The following is a 17,707-nucleotide window of genomic DNA, read 5'->3' on the forward strand; positions in this document are numbered from 1 at the left end:
CTCAGTTCATAAAATACAGACCACATGTTTATCCCATTTATTCTGATCAAAAATGTGTGGGCATGTTTTGCTGTTCACCATTTGCCACCATTTTGGAGTGTTCATAAGGATTTCAACAGAAAACAGAGGCTTAGCTCTCTTAACTGCTGAATGAGAATCTGTACATAAGTAGTGAAAGGAAGACCGACTGTTGCATCTATTTTCCAAATCTAACAGCAGCAACCGAGTTCATTACACTGCCATCAGTTCAGCCAGTGGCCGAGATAATGTCCTCTAATGAGTGTGCAAGGGAGGACAAGCTCTCTTCCAGCACTGCGGTCGTTGACTTTGAGACAGACTGTAATTAACAGCGCTCTGTCCTCTTCTGTGTTATTAGCACAGCTGACTTTTTGAATGCATCAGATGAGTGAAGCAACACATCTGGTAAAGCTGCAGTGTTTGGGGAGAGGAGAGGTGAAGGGAATATTAAACAGAGATTGTCAGAGAGAGAGTCAATTTCCCAGATTATTGCAGGACTTTTCACTATTGATGCCATGATGGATGGTACTTCAATACCCAGATTTGTCTTGAATATCTATATTCTAAATATTAGGATATTAAACATATTTTATACTTAATGTCTCTCAAAACGATTACATAAGACTTCATACAAAAAGTATCACCGAAGTAGAACTTTTTTTTAAATGTGAGGATTATCAGAAGATTTAACTAATGACCTCTCTGTCAACGTCCAACCCTGTCTCCTACAAAATGATGTTCATATACAACTAAACTGCACACTCAATAACGTTTTGTGGGAAATGTATTTTCTCTCGGATTACAGTTGCATATTCAAACAGTTTAAAACACATGATTAATGTTGTAAATTGAAAAACAAACAAAGAAATTGGTTGGATTTTATAAAAAATATCATCTTTTGGCTTAGAATGACTACAAAATTGAAACAAAACTAAAACGCAACCAAATAACCTGGTTAGGTTTAGGCAACAAAACCTCAACTTGGTTTTGTTTCCGCAGTACTTGGTTCACACTGGACACAAACAGCAGGCTTCTGGGTGAAAGTCCTCTTTGTTTACCCTGCTTCCACCTCAACCTCCTCCCTGTGCAGACTTACGGATTTGAAAGTTATTTGTGATATGTCAAAAACAAACGTGATCTACAACGAACTAAGTTTCCCTCACAACATGATACACAACGTTTTGCTGTATGGGAACGTCATTTTTAAGAGACAGGGCTCATTTTCTACTAAAGGGACCAGTTTTATGTGACTCGAAAACAACTTCTATGAAGAGTGATGATCGGAAACACGAGTTGATTCAAGTCTGGAATCCAACCTCATTTTACTCACGATGAAATCACTTTACACTAATTCCCCAAACCATTGGAAAATCTGTTTTCATCCACTGCTTGAATCTTGTGCCAGTAGTCTTGTAATCACATCAGCGTGTCTGCCAGGGGCGTCGTTAGGCCTATTTTAGGGGGGCTGAAGCATTGAAGCCCCCCTAAAATGTTCTTCAGCCCCCCCCCCCCCCCCAATAATTTTACATTATTGGCTTGAAAAAAAAGACAGTCAAACAGTCTATCATCATACTTAACGATATAAAGTTGACACTGTCAGGTCCATTCTCCATCCATTGTGTGCGGTCCCTTTAAGAATTAGGATTTGGGAGTGACGCGGATATGAAAGCTAATTTATCCGTCTTTCCTTTACAAGCAGGAAAATTATTTCTCTCTCTTTATTTGAGAAAAGTTCATATTTGTGTTGTGAAATTTCACTATGACCCTGAAATTCTGTCTCTTGTGTTATCATCTATTGAATGCAAGCACAACTACAGAGCAAAATCACACTCTTTCTGATCAATCAAACCAATCTATGAACTGTCTGAAACAATGGATATCCACGGCCCCAAATGGGCCCCCCAAAAAATTGGCCATGCATCTCCCCTTGGGGCTAAGCCCCCCCTTTCTTTGAATCCTAGAAACGCCCCTGGTGTCTACGCTGACCCGTGTGCAAAGATTAGAACACAGAGTTAAAAGATTTGTGAGGGAGGGGAAAAGATGGAGCAGGCGAGCTTAATCGATGTTGCCTGCCAGAGATTTATCCAAAACGTCGCTCACATGCTGCCATGCCATTTCCAGACAGTCTTTAGCAAAGCCCCAACTGGGAAGTTATCCAAATATGTCCCCATGAGTCAGATGAGGTCCGAACACTCACTCTAAATCATAATTGTATTTTTCAATTGGGCTCCTTTAATTGTTTTGCGACTTTGAATTTTCTGCCTCTCAAAGAGAACTTTTCCGCGATCGCAAGTCGAAACCACATTGTTTATCATAGAAGGAACAAATCAATAAAGGAGGGCAAAGCCAAACTGAATGAGAAACAATAATGACCTTTGAACACACTGTGCTCCCTCAGGCAAATCCAAAGACAAAACTCATTCTGTTACGCCAAAAGGAAACTTCAATTGTGAATATAGAAAAGACGACACTTACTTACTTTTAATACTTGGAGATGTAATTGTTTCCTAATGGCTGGTAACAGCTGGAGAGGACAGCTTAAATGATGGCAGACTGCAGGCAGCCAGAAGGGAGCGTTTGGATTTTCAAGTTTTTGGCAATTCTCTTCCTTCGAAGGCACAGTAGCTGTCTGAAGTGTGAGTAATTTGTGTTTCAGCTTCGAAGATTTCGTCAGAATTTAACTGAAATGAAACAGCTGGTGTTACAATCATAAAGTAAATATTCTGCATGTAGTAAACAATTATGCAAAGGTTTTCGACAAATCTTGCCCTTGGTAATGGTGCTGTTGTTATGAATTCCACAGACCTGGAGATGATGTCGGACAGTACAGCTCACTTCTGAATTCCCAAACAGGCGGGCCCTGAAGTTCTGCGGACTCGTCCCCCTCCTTTAAACCTCATCCTGACTTTCATACTCTACAACTGATTCAAACACCATTGGAAGTTGGCTCCTTCTGCCAGCTGACTGCCGCTTGGTACTGAAGAAATCAGTTTTATCTCCTCCTGCCTTGGCTGTGGGCCCCGCTGCGCTGAAGGATGCGGTTGAAATACAAAGCATCTGAGAGAGCTGTCAAGCAAAAAGCATGGCTGTCCGCAAACTCTGCAGCTTTTGATTTCCTTTTATTCCGATTTTCTTGGCCTGCACAGAGGCAGTAATGTAACCAACAGATGAACAGATACAATTGGCCTATATGCTTCAAAAAGTACTTGATCCTATTATATTACACCCCATGATTCATAAAGTTGGTGGGGGTGGTAAGATGTAATTCAATTTGCAAGAGCCAGAGAATTGGCTTCAGTTTAACAATAATAGTAAAAACCCGAGGCCGTCTTCAGGAGTGGACGTTTGTTCACCAATGAAAAACACTGTAAAGATATTACAGATAATGAGCTCCGAGTGAAATTCTAATCTTTGCACTATAACAGTGTCTGTTATATTGGCTTGGAAAACGAAACAGACGAAAAAGGGGAGTTGAGTTGAGTCGAACCATGCAGTGGAATTGAGGCTGAAGTTATCGACCAATGAACACACTGGAGCATTTAGCAGATAAAGAGACAGATATTTTTCTCAGGGGACCAAAAGCTATAAAAGAATACTGGACCTGCGTTCATCACACAGATATATGACTCAAAACAAATTCACGATGCTTCAAGATGTTTTAGATCAAATTAAGACAAGCAATCCATTAGGTCCACTCAGGACCTTTCCAGGATTAATTCAGCATGAAAGTCTATTTTCATGTAGCTGAGTCAAGGACTAAGAGCTAATTAATGTGAGTGAGTAATACATATCAAGATAAACAAAAATGTTAGATGTGATGATGTGTTCAATTATTAGAATGAATGAGACATTGCCAGTGTCTACTTATGTACCTCCCATACTGTGGTACCGTGGAAACCTCTTTCTTTCGCTCTTCCTATATCTATCCCCCTCTCTTCACATCTGACCCATGAGCCTCAGTGGAAACGATGCCGCTCCCTGCGGACCACCACGGCTGAAGATAGCACGTGCACACGCATACACACACATGCACACACACCCACACACTCACACACACTAGGAAATTCTCAGCTCCATTTTATATATTCAAGCCTCCTACTCGTTTCTCTGCAAAAGATACAGCAACAGAGGCTGTGGAGTAATTTGGTCCTCATACCACTGCACACACATCTACACACACAGACATGAAAGCACTGTTAACATCTGACCTTGTCCCAGAGCATTCTCCAACATGAATTTTAAACATGCGCCCTCTTCGCCCAGACCTAAATGACCCCCTTCAGATAACTTGCACAAATATTCATCACGTTGTCATACAGTTGCCTCGAGCCAAAATACGGGATGGGTTCCTCATGCTGTGCTTCCCAGAGTATTGATCAAAACTGTCAAATTCTCCGGCTGCATGCCAGTTCTTGTTGGAATGAAAAATATCACTGAACAAAAGCAGGGGACATTCCCCTGCTTGCACCAGTCTAAGGATGCCAATTTTTTTGTATTTAATGTGTTTTGTGCATGTTTGTAAGCATTTGCAAAAGGTACGTGACGGAGGTAGAAAAGCTAATATTGAAGCTACACTAACACCAGCACCTCAGCAACAGGTTGACACTGGCCAGGCTATGACAGCAGTGACGAAATCCCATCAAATTGAAGGATGCTTGTCAAACCTCAAACTGCAAACTGATATCAGGAGGAAAATTGCCTATAGCCGTTCTCAGTCTGCTCTCCACCTGTCTCTTCCCCCAGCAGCACACTCGCTGTCTGCAGATATAGACAAGCCTCTTATTGAAGTGTATTGTAGATCAAAGTAGCGAACGCACAACACACCCTTGAAAGATGTCAACGAATGAAACTGGCTCGACAGTGCAGGGTCTCCTCTCCCAGTCCTCTGCTGTAGGACTGCACAGATCATCCTGGTGACCTACAGCTGCTGTCTGCCCTTCTTTTGTCTGTCCTGTTGTTGTCCGTCATGCACAGCTGCTACACATTGAAAAGGAGGTAAATGAAGTGTAATAGAATCCAACAGCAGTTACACCAGTCGTGCTCTGAATTCACAGGTTTCCGATGAACTGTGATTGCATGGCTCTATTTTTCTAATCTATCTAATTTGTAAATGCCATGTGTGCATACATGCCCTCCTGAAAATTGCTTCCAATAAATTAGAATATGAAGTCAAGGTTCAAAAAACACAAAATGAAATTACTTTATTAAAAGAAAATTGCTAAAATAAAATAAAAGCAACAAATATAGCATAACAAGTTTATAAACCATAGAAAATACGTGAACATATATGTACACATTTTAAATCAAAAGACACTGATGATACAATGTCATGAATTCCAATAAATAGAGGCTATTTTGTCAATCATGTGCATTTAAACTGAGATTATGTTAAAAAGAAAGAAAGGAAATGGTGACACTGTGTGGTTGTGTTATGAAAGTGAAGGTGGACTGTAGTATAACTAGTGGTGGAAGTAGTATTCAGAGGGAAGCATTCAAGTAAAAGTCCTAAATTCAGAAGTTGACATGAGTTAAAGTACAGAAGTACCAGCTGCAAAACGTACGGCTAGTACTTCTGTAAGTATTTTAAGTATTAAAAAGTAGCTCTTTATAGATCTTTATATTATTGAACATATAACACTTTCTAATTTGCCACTATTTATAAAGGGTTTGTAAAATACTGGCTTTAGTAATGGTTAATGAATGACGTAATAATGCTTCATAGATCCATTATGGGCCCTTAATAAGAAGAACTTTTGGCTTTTCAGGATGTAGAAAATTCTCCTCCAACATGACACTTTGCTCTGTAATTTCTCAATTTTAAAGAAGGTTAATTCATGAATAAATGGTCACGGATTTTTCAATTTCTAAAAGTTGTCAGTGACAGTTGGTCAGTCACCTGCAATTATAGTATGAAATTCTTCATAAAGGCTTCTTTTGATAGTCCATCAAGTCTGTAGCTATGAATGTTAATAAATTAATAATCCTTTTGATTTTGTTCCAGATGTTGTGATGTAAAAGCTGACTATGGATCAGTAATTAGGCAACTGTTTACTTACAAGTTCATCATATAAGGTCTGATATGTGAATGCTGCGTTCAATGCTTGTTTCTGCTGCCCCCAGGTGGCCAAACAATTCAGCTATTGCAGGTTTAGAAACTAAAAACGTTCTGCTGGAGGAGAATCTTCCACAACCTGGCAACCCAAAAGTTATTCTTATTAATGACACCTGCTCTATAAAGCATTGGCAATTGATTTACCATTCATAAAGCCATTAGACACAGCTTACATGTAGTAATGAGTACAAATAGCAACTTAAAGCGTAAATACTCGAGGAGTTTACAAGAAGCTATACGTTTTTTTACCTGGGGAAATGCACTGAATTGCTTTCCACCAATGTGTAGAACATATTTGGTTGAGATGCTTCAGTCTCTGGTCATAAAGTAATTAAGATCCCTCTTATTGCACCGTGTTGCCCAGGACACGGCAGCATTTCTGGCCTTTTAACAAGGACATGATCTACCACTATGACAAACCTATTACTGAAGTCACATTTTGCCAAATGAATGGTAAGTGGGATGCAAAATGTCCTGCAATTCATTCTCATTTGAAGTATTTTTACTTTGTAATACACAAGCCACACACAGATGTTTTATGTTTTTTTTAATTAAGTTACACGGATAATGTTGTATAAATGGCAACGGGCGAGAGCTGTGCAAGCCATTGAGAGGTAGACATACTGTTTATCGGAAGGTTGCAATATGCCACAGTTTGAGATGTAAAACAACGATGCAGGAAATGAAACTCTACGAGCTGTCAAATTGACAGCGTGAGCAGGTGTTTCAGCAAAACACGACGACAGACAATCAGTGCACGGTGGTGCAGTCTTTTCACAGAGCTATAAAGGAGTATGAATGTTTGAACAAGAGTTGGGCCCCGTCACAGATTTGGTCTTTTGTTATGATGTTCAAATTTTGGAAAAGTTTCATGACAAATGATTAAAGATAAGATAACATTCTATTTTTAAGTTCCTTCTGGAATTTCTTTAATTTCCTTTCAAAGGTAACCCCATTGAGGAAAGGGTAATGAGAGATGTCAAAAGCTGTGACAAAGCAGGGGCCTCCTTTTCTCCTCAGTTAGTAGAACATCATATCGCATTAATGCAACAGTTACAATGATTCTGGGTAGTAAAACGTCACTCTTGAATAGTTATTTTGTTCCTTTAAAGATTTGCCCCAACAATATACCCAGCAGCAGCATGTCCGTCTGGGCTTCTCTCATAGATGTGGATTAAAATAAGTCGGCTGGATGAAACCACTGGACATGAAGGGATGCAACAGCCCTCCAGTGGATGAAAGCGGAACACCACCAGCCGTGTGGAAGATCACATTACCAGAGCTGAAGCTGGGGAAAGTTTGGTGGAAGCTAGCGGGGCTTGCCCCACAGGTGGGAGGGTTTGGACTGACCAGGGAGTTGGAGCCAGGCTGCAAGGTGCTGTCCGCCCCGGGGTTCTGCTTTTTCCATTTGGTCCTCCTGTTCTGGAACCAGATTTTCACCTGGGTTTCAGTCAGACTCAAGGACAAGGCCATGTTTAGTCTCTCACACACAGACAGGTACCGAGTTGAGCGGAACTTGTTTTCCAGAGACACCAGTTGCTCGTAAGTGAACGCTGTCCTGGCGCGCCGTGGTTTAGCGCAGGATTGGTCCGGGCGCCGCCGCTTATGCGGGGAGGGATCCTGGGTGACTGCTGCCTCGCCCTCGTCCTGCTCCCCGGTGAGACATGGCTCTGTTTCAGTCGGTGGGGAAAGCAGAAGGGGGTCAGCAACAACTGCATGATGCATAGAGGATGCAAAGGGTTCATCTCCTGTCTCTTCCCCTGTAAATAATGAAAAAAGAGTTAGTCCACATCCTGCAAAACCTCTGCAGCAAAGTTAGCATATAACGGATAGTGTAAGGAGTTGCTAGATTATTAATATGAATTATTGTTCCAGCCGTTAGGGCAAGTAAGCCCTATACATCTTCAAGTAGTGGTGAATGTGCAAAATCTTTTTGAGGGTGGAAACATTTAGTTTTTCAGTGACAATAATGTTGGACGTCAAGACATGGCGTCCCTGGTGGTTCTTCAAAATATAACTTAGTTGACTGTATTTTTAATTAAGGTGATTGACAAGATTCAATAAGAATCTCTAAAAATTAGAGGGTCTGTGTTTTGAGTTATAAACTGGTTTAATGGGCTAAATTGGCCATGGTGCTGAAGGGACAGCTCCTGATAAGACAGAAGCCACGTCTCAAACGTCAAAGCTGAAGGACCACACCTGCTTAAGAAATGAATCTCCATTGTGCAAAGGCGTTCCACTTTGTCCTGCTTTAACCGCAGTTTAAACACCAAACACAGAGGGCCTGAAGTTTACATCTGTAAAGCGTTTGATGTGGATCATGAGGTCGCTGAAGCGTAACGGCGCATAGATTCAGAGGAGAGGGGGAGACTTGGTCACTAATCCTTAAATCAGTTATAAACCACACAGTGCCTCAAATGTCATGTTGCGGAAAGAAATCCCGTCCAAATCCACCTCGGCCACCTCAACGTGCTAATGGAGTTTCATATTTGCAGGTGGATCGATAAATGTCATCTATTTAAAGGGAAGTTTTAATCGAACGATATTTAGGATCAGACATGGATGGGGTGTGAAGTTTGTACCTGCAAGGTGCTGGAGGGAGATATGCAGGATGCAGTAATGGGATATCGATCAAAGCGCGCAGAGGCATCCTCAATGGGACGATTTAAACAATTATCTAGCCTGCCTGTCCCAGTGCCAATCACACGCTGGGGCTCTGGGAGCAAGCCTTTGTGGCTTCCTTGAAAGGAAACGCAGCCTTGGAAATTAAGGGAAGGTCACACAGAGATGACAATAAATCTGATAGAAAATAGCGTCTCACTTGCTGGTGTTTAGTCGAGACCCAAAGCAAAAAAAGTTGTTTTAATCGTACTAATACTCAGGATGTATTGTATGCATGCTCTTCTTTTAAAGTCTTTACAGATATGACAGTATATGGTTCCGTATTTGTGATAAGGCTGGATGTTTTGAAATAACTGGCATATGCAACAAAAAAAAGCAAAACAATTATAAATGTATTACACGTAAACGTTTGATCGAGAGGAATAATCCAAAAGTGTCTGTTTTCACTACCTGGTTTCGTGCGTTCAACTCTGACGTCTCCGTCTGCACTGTTGTCCGACTCTAAACTTGTTCCCTCTTCGTGTGGCACAGGGAACTTCTCCGTGACGACGGAAAGTTCGCTTCCCCTTTTGCTGTTGAATTTGTTCGGATCCAATATATCAATAATAGAAAAGGAAATCTTATGACTGGACGTCATTGTCACTCCACAGTCCTCGGGGTCCAGCATCCTTTCTCGAGAAACACCTTTAAAAAGGAGGAAACGGACTGGCGTGCGTAATTACGCGCGTGGAGTGGAACTTTTCATAGTTTAGCCTTCTTGTCTTCAAGCTTCATCAAACCGGATAAGTGGCGATGATCCCTCGGTGTGTGGACTTCGCTCCTCTGCTTCTGTCTGTCAGTCTTGCAGCGTGAATGAGATGACCGGAGCGCAGTCTTTAAACCGTCTGCCCCCCCCCCCCCCCCCCCCCCCCCCAGTCCCACGTGACACAAACTATTAGTGTTTCACACGACCACCTAATGGGCTTAAAGCATTCGTCGATAATCACCCATATAATTAAATTCAATAATCCACATCGTGAAAGTAAATTGGGCACAGATGGCACTTGATCCGTATCAAGGATCGCCCCGTCTTCCCAAATTGGAGTCTTTAGGAGACGTTACTATCAGGGAGGAGATTGTCGTGTCCCTTTAGCTGAGGAAAACATTCTCTTAATCGAAACCAAAATGTTTCTGCTTATAAACTCAGAGAGCCTCGACTCTTATCAGTGACAAATGATTACATAATTTCGAAATGCGAAACGGATTGAAATGCCGCTCTCTCAATTTAACGGTGTCAATATCGGAGGCATCAGCTATAAGCACAGATAACAAGTCAATTATAACGTATCCCGTGATATATAAGTGTTTATATACTAATCAGGAACACACCGATGATGAGAGTTCCGGATATAATGCGGATATTGTGTTTCAGTAACATTGAAAATGCTTCAGCAGCTTAAATTGGATTGATTTCAAAACATACTGAAGGTAACTTATGGTTGTAGCATCCTCTTTCCTATAGCATGTTTGCTTAGTCATAACTGCAGGTGTCTCCTGTTATACATGTTACATCTTTGTTACAGTTGTTTCATGAAACAGTGATGATAATATTTCCTGTAATGCATTTCCAGTACCGTTTTCACGAGAACACTTTACAGCAACTAACAGAAAAAAATAACAGAAAATGGTTTAGTTGCTTGCTTGAATTCATATGACAAAATTACAGTAACTTACTGGCTTATTAGAGAAAATTTAATTAGTGTGTGTGTGTGTGTTGGACGGACTAAAAGGATCTATGACAACTCTCTGTTCTAGATGCTTATTTTAAGCATTCAAAGCTAAATTGCAGGCATACAATGAATAAGGCAGAATGTTGTTCTCACCTCAGGTGATAGATTTATATTCACAATCAGTCGGCTCCCTCGTCTTTGATATTAGTATTCAATATAAAGTGACACAGGGTTGTTTAACGCTTGATGCCTGGTGATGGCTAAAATGGTGAAACCAGCACAGGATCAATATTCTCAGCAGGTGTCCGATACAGATAAAACCTGATGGCTACAGCCAGTCATTTTGGAAACTGGAAGGCCAAACCAGTTAGTAAGAGAGCTAACTCCTCAGTCTATAAACAACATCCATTTCGAGTGTATGCTTTCGCTATAATTTAATAATCATTTGTATTTTTGTAGGTGAATATATTTTTTCGAAGCATATCTGTGATTCGGTGATGCCCTTTTAATATATTAACATATTTTACCATCCAAGCCTGTGAGGTCCACATTGAGTGTGGATGAGACAGATGCTGTTTCTCTCTCTGCAGTTCTGTCTGGTGGGAGTGACATGGGGGATCCGATCATGTTTACAAACTGTTAAAAGGTCTCTGAAATTCCTCCCTGCACAACTTCCTGTGTTACTTATATAGTTTAGGGTGATCACTCAGCTACATGGAGGTTTCATTGCTACCCAGTCATAGTCTGGTGCACAGGCATGGTCTGCAGTAGTTACATAGTCAAACATTTGTTAAAGCCGCCCCTACAGGGTGTCTGCGTGTCCTCATTTGCATGTGTATGGCACTTGCACGGCCATTACTGTAGACCCTCCATATGAATAGAGCCCACTGCACACTGGAGGTTTACAACTTCCTACGAGAAAGCCCAGTGGCTGGACATCTGTTTCTGTGGGTCAGCGGGACAAAGGGATGAGCCCCCCCCAGGGCAAAGAGACCCTCAGGTAGACTTCAGAGAGCGGGAACAGCAGCGGGAAGAGCAGCTGGCTCAGCTCCGAGTCTGTACGGGCTGGAGGAAGACTTCAGAGAGGATGAGCGTTCCTCCGCAGGGAGTCAGAGAGACACACTTCCATCCAAGACCCCCTTCAAGGGTCAATAAAGTCATCACTTCGCAGGGAGGCTGCCCCCAGTCTGCTAAACGTCAGATAATTTGTCTAATGGCAGGAGCCGCATTATGAGCTGAGGTTCTAGTCAGAGACTGTAGTGTCTATTGTGTTCTCTAAAGTCCTCCCCAACTCTCTGTAAACAGGACTCAAACAAAGGCTCAGCGAGTGTCTGGAGAATCGCTGAGTGAGGCCGTTAGATCCTCCGTGCCAGATTCCTAAACTTTGTAGTTGTTGTGGTTTCTAAGATACAGTGACATCACTGAAGAACGTACGAATAGTTGTGCATGTTTTGGGCCATGAATTTACATTTCTCGTGACTATTCTGTTCCTAAAGAATACCAAACCAGATAGATTACCTTCCTCTTTGTCTGCATTCATTTCAGTACCATACAAGTATCAACTTGCAGAGAGCTCTTTTATTTGAATTCTTTATTTTACCAAATCAACATCATCCTTTTTACATCTGCTCGCTTACTATTTATAGTCTAGGGTTGATGATAGCGTACGTACAGTAGCTTGTTTTGGGCAAGTGATCAATGTGCCTTTGACAAAAAAAACTAAGAACACTAAATGATAACTGATTCATTACAAATCACACACAGCTTTAGTCCTTGCAGGTTTATTTTCATACTGTGCTTACATGAAATAAAGCTCATAACCTAAGGTATTACGTGGAAGAAATGAACACCATATTTGAGCTACTATCCATGTTTTTACTTCATGTCTGCACTGAGTTGGCATTGATGTTTGCCACTGTAGATAAATACAGTACAACCTCCGTTAACGTGCATGAAGCTTCCCTTATTTGGCCAACTCTCCCGTCTGCACTGCATGCTTCTGGGTTTTGCCGCCCGGGCCTCCTTTCAGTTAGACCCCGTGTTTGTTTGACTCTCTCTAACAACAAGGTCAGTGGCATTGCCCAGTAATTGTCCTAACGGCCTGTATACCTGTTGGGTGGAGGCGAGTAATGAGAGTTTTTCATTATGGGCGGAACGGGTGAGTGCGCCTGGCAGATGCTGACAGGCAGCAGATGTGTAAAGTTGAGGGTGATTTGTAAAGGGGTCAACTGCATCACAGAGGAGATGGAGGGTGATGTGGGCTGGAGGTAAATTATGCTGAGGGACACTGTCAGTCATACTGCGCCCCTGTCACAACAAGGTAAAGGTCAGTTCAAATGCTGATGTTGACAACTAACAACCGGCACACAGTGGTCATGTCGACAAAGTGTGCAAACTTTCCAACACACATGGCCAGAGATGTTCAGTTCAAAGTGTATTGCTCTTCTAAAGTATTGTTCCATATAGCTGGATGTATATGTGCAAAAAAAAATCTTAATTTCTACGTGATTGTCAAGACGTTCCTTAATGTTTAATGTTTTTCCCGCATGTGTATTGTGCTCCTTGACAACCAAAACTCAAAATACAGTCCTGTGAGAAACGGAAGGCAAAGCTGCAGTCATGCTCTGCTCCCATGTCATTGTTGTGTGGACTCTGTGCAAAAGGTAAACAGTGATTTGTGCTGTGTCGTATCTCATAAAAAAACACACACACACACACATTCGTTTCCTTTGGCATTCACATGGCTTTGCAGGTAAACATGGATTCAGAAATCAATGGAAACCATGATCCTCAGTCGTGAGATAGCTGTGGGTGATGGACCAAATGCGCAGAGGAGCATTTGATCTGATTTCCATTCCTTAAGCTTGGGCTCACATTTGATTGTATAACAGCAGAGAGCACTGATGAGATATTATAAAAAACATTAAATATGAATAATAAGGATTACACTGTGAAAAATACGCAGGTGACACAGTAGCATTTCTGCGTTCTGAGGGCGCAAGGACTGGGTAAGAAGCTAAGCTATCTCGGCCTAATGACCTGGCTGGACCTTAATCCTGTAAATTAGGCGAAGCAGATATTTCTCCTCACAAAAATAACAAAAGCAACCACAGGGAGGTGAGGGTAAAGGAGAGCGTCGATATTGTGAGGGACCAAGAGTAAACAGAAAGAGGTGCCGCTGCCTGTTTTCCACAGGGCTGAGGCCTGCTATGCTAGTAATGGCTCTGTGATCCCTGGCTTCTGCAGAGAGTGCACTGTCACTCAACGTGAGCATTGATTAGCCATTGTTCTGAGAAGGTCACATCATAATTCATTAACAATAATTAGTCCCGTAGTGCCACCTGCACTCCTTCTCTCGATTGCCCTGTTAAATTACGAGCAACCATCACGGTTCACGCGTGGAACAATGAAGATGTATCTGCAACGCAAAGGCAAGAGCTATTAGTTACATTATTTAAATGGACTCGTTTAAACCTGGGGAGCTGTCTTTATGAAGGGCAATTAGGCACTAACCATAATTGATAATTCGTGCCAATTACAATTCGGAAATATAAATAGTGGGTGTAGGATTAATCATCATTGTGGTTAGCGGTGGAGCCGCCACGGTGCAGGCTGGGTAGGTGTGATGGAAGGCAATGGATTATGCCCCATTCATCTCCATCTAGTGCAGAAACAGATTGTGTTTGTCCCTTTATATTTCTCCATTGACTATTATCTCTTTTTTGTTTCTGTGCCCTTGCCAAATGGTCCACTCGGTTGTGAAACTGTGTGGTTGTAGTCAGTGAGCTGCAGAATGAGATGAGAGGTAATGGAAGATGTTACTGGCAGGACTGGTATCTTTTCATCCTTCCCCAGCCTGAAATGACGAGAGCAACATTTCTTCTTTTTAGTTGTGCTTTGGTAAATTATCAGCATGAGTTTGGTAGTTTTGGTTTTAATGTTCATATATATGAAGTTATTTGTTTTTAATTCATTAGAAAAAGCATTTTTCTAAAGCAATATCTATTTGAGCGAGGTGATTTTACACAGTTGCAATATATTTTAGAGCAGACATTCTTAACAGAGGCTGTTATTTTCCAGAAGACCACTAAGTGTAGCTCACGATATTCCTTTTAATAATATCTGAATGCATGGCTTTCACTTTTGAATAAAGTAAGAGGTTCTCATGTAGACGTATGTCTTCAATATAGCATTCAGTAAAAAAGAGCCGGAAAGTCTCTGCTCATTTTTACCATGAATAGACAGTGTGTTGACAGTATTCCCTGACTCTATTTTTAAGTACTTCTAGTGTTTTTATATATTTCAGTTTCGAAATACAAAATCACCATTGTGTTCATGTTAGTTTAATCTGTTTGTGAATACCCTCATGCGGTTCGTCGAGCACCAAGTCACACATCTCATTACATTTTGGCCTTTCTCTTCTAATTAGATGAAGGTTCTCCCAAGGCCACCTCATCTGATCTTTGAACTTGGTATCTAGGGCACAGCGATGAAGATCCATAATCTAATCCAGCACATTCACTTTCTCTTCAGTGCACGATGGCGACATCATGTGACACAATACGATGTGACCCCTTCCCTCTCGTGAAGAGACGTCTTGTTCGAATGCAGCTGTTACATTTAAACTACTATAATTTATGGTAAGAGCTAAGAGAGGACGCCGGTTCAAGCCTCCCATGCAAGAGAGAGAGAGTCTCCAATTGAAACAACTGCATTGATAAATCAACACACATCAATTGACTGACAGTGTCTTTGGTCTAAGAAGAGACAACAGTCTGATTTCAATACAAACACAAAGGCGTCTTAGCTGAGCAAACAAACGTCTGGAAATGATCAGACCGGCCACCGTGGTGGGTGTGTAGACGCAGATGTGCCCCCATAAGACTTTATTGCTTCATTCACCAGGGATTTGAATAAATCATTGGTGATTTCTTTTTTTTTAAAGAGGAAGACGGCAGGTCATTCTGCACCCGTCGTATGCAGATCCCAGCCTGCTCTGCTGCACGTGTATAACATGCAAGTCAAGGGTTTTGGTAAATGTGGTGAAACAAAAAGGGACAAGGAATTATTTATGATAATGAGGAGGAGGTCCTACACAGTAAACATACACCACCCTCCACCCAGCAGACCAGGAAGCGGCCTCCTTTCCCTTGACCCTATGGTGTATTCATTACCATTTTGCCTCTATTATGTATAGTGCCTCTACTTGTTTTTTGTCGTAATCTGCAGCTGTTTGGTATGATAAAAAATGATATTAAATAGCAGATTATAAAATCAAAAACTCATGTAATTATATTAAAAAAGACGATTTTATGGAGAGTCAGGGACATTCTTCTGTTTCAGTTTTAATGTTGTTTTTTTCGGGTAAATATTAGTCCAAATGCTTCCTCTCTTCCTGCTTTTCACATCGTGGTCTTAAACCCCCAACTAACGGCAGGCGGCTGGTTGTAATTGCTACAGTGAGAGCTGGATCAGTGGAGCTGCTCTGATCAATAAAGTCTTCATCAGCCGTTTCCCCTGATGATTCTCCCTCATTTCTCCTTTAATTGTTCTTTTCCATCAAACAAGGTCTGTGCCGTGAGCATGTGTGTGGGTCTTTGTATGTCTGTGTGCTCCCAGGAGCTCGCGCTCCAGTCCTCCCTCTCAATGGACTGTGGCTAACAGATTGCTAATGGAAATTGGGCTGAAAACAGCGGAGGGAACCTTGGCCTCCTATAACTAGAAAGTGACCTCCATGGGAGGAGGATTACTGTTGATCCAAGCTCAAGCTTCCCCAGAGCAGCCTCACTTCTGATACTGAGCACGACCACCGACTCAAATCATTTTAAACCATTTTGTTCATGAACAAAGAAACTCATATTCTAAGCATCACTGTCTTAATTAGTGCCTGATATTTCTGTTTGTCAGTTCAGTTTCTCAGCCATGCGTCCCGTGAACATGTTGGTCAGTGTTCAGTTGTCCTCTGCTGCTCTGTAACCTTCATCCTCAAGACAATTTTGGCCCATGACTGTCAAAGAATCGGAAATGATTGGGGTATAATTGTTTTCCTTTAGCACTTATTGCCCTTCTGTGCTAGTAAAACGGTGTGGGTCCTCTCCTCCCCCAGGGGGAGGAGTCGCTGGCTTTCATAAGGCGTCCGTCCTGCCTGTCTGGCTCTGCAGGCATCACTGCCCATGTGGAGCATGGAGCAGGCAAAGCACCAACTCTGGTGCAGAGGAAGAAAAAGGGGGAGATATTTTGGGTCTTTGAGATGAGTTCATAGTTGTAACAACAAATGGCACAGTCGCACCGCTTTGACTCATTTTCAGTTTTTCTGACAGACACATCTGTACCTTTTTATATGAAAAACTAGAGCCACTGTTCATTACATTTTGACGAATATAAAATTAAATCCAGAAATGTTGATCCTGGCTTTTAAAAAAGGTTAAAGAGTTTACAGCTTTTCAGAAGTCAATGCACATTAAGCATTGTTCACTAAATACTCAAAATTACCTCACGTAAATTCACCAAAGATTCTGGCAAGTTGAACTGGGGGTCATCTGCCAGGGAGGGGGGGGGGGGGGTTGTGGGTCATTAACGGCTCTAAATAGGATATGACTACATTCCCTGAAATTAAAACGAACTGCCATCCCGTTAACCTCATTGATTTTACACTTGCAGTAGAGAGTAGGGAATAAAGCACCAAGATAAGCCACTGCCGAAATATTTTGATTTCACTGTGCATTCCCAAATTATACTAAATGCACAATAGCCAACCTCAGAGAGAGGAGGAAACTTATTATAATTGTGGTCAAATGATGTCTCCTAATTGAAAATGTATCCATAACACCAAAATAAATTCCCGAAATACAGATTCTCAATTAAAAAGACAGACCCACACAAGTGTCCATCACTATTTAAATGATTTCCTGTCTTATATTATCCAATATTCTCCCTAAATAAACAGTAATTATAAGGGAAATATTGAGTTTTACTCTCTTTTAATCCCCATAATTCAACAGAGTTAGAATTAACTGTGGTATTGTATACAAATGAATACTTGTGTAAAACCTGAATAATTGTAGATCTAGAATAACTCTTGATGAGATGCTACACATTACAAGAGGAAAGGGGCTAATTTAGCCATTTCAGCACGAGTGATAGGATTAATGCTGCAGTGGCTTTCTGCCATAACAATAAATACGGTCTTGATGAATATGTCCTGTATTATGATTTATGGAAGCTTTAGGGTTGTTGACTTATCGGG

General features: G+C 41.5%; 1 protein-coding gene across 1 annotated transcript; it reads right to left on the minus strand.

The window, feature by feature from the left end:
* Positions 1-7,291: 7,291 nt before the first annotated feature.
* On the minus strand, positions 7,292-9,419 carry nkx1.2la (NK1 transcription factor related 2-like,a; the record flags this gene model as incomplete). Its single annotated transcript, XM_079279997.1, has 2 exons — positions 7,292-7,890; positions 9,203-9,419. 2 exons carry the CDS (start codon positions 9,417-9,419, stop codon positions 7,292-7,294), a joined length of 816 nt encoding a protein of 271 aa, XP_079136123.1.
* Between the last annotated feature and the right edge of the window lie 8,288 nt (positions 9,420-17,707).

Source organism: Melanostigma gelatinosum (genome assembly GCF_949748355.1).
Source record: "Melanostigma gelatinosum genome assembly, chromosome: 12".
In the NCBI taxonomy this organism is placed as follows: Eukaryota; Metazoa; Chordata; class Actinopteri; order Perciformes; family Zoarcidae; genus Melanostigma; species Melanostigma gelatinosum.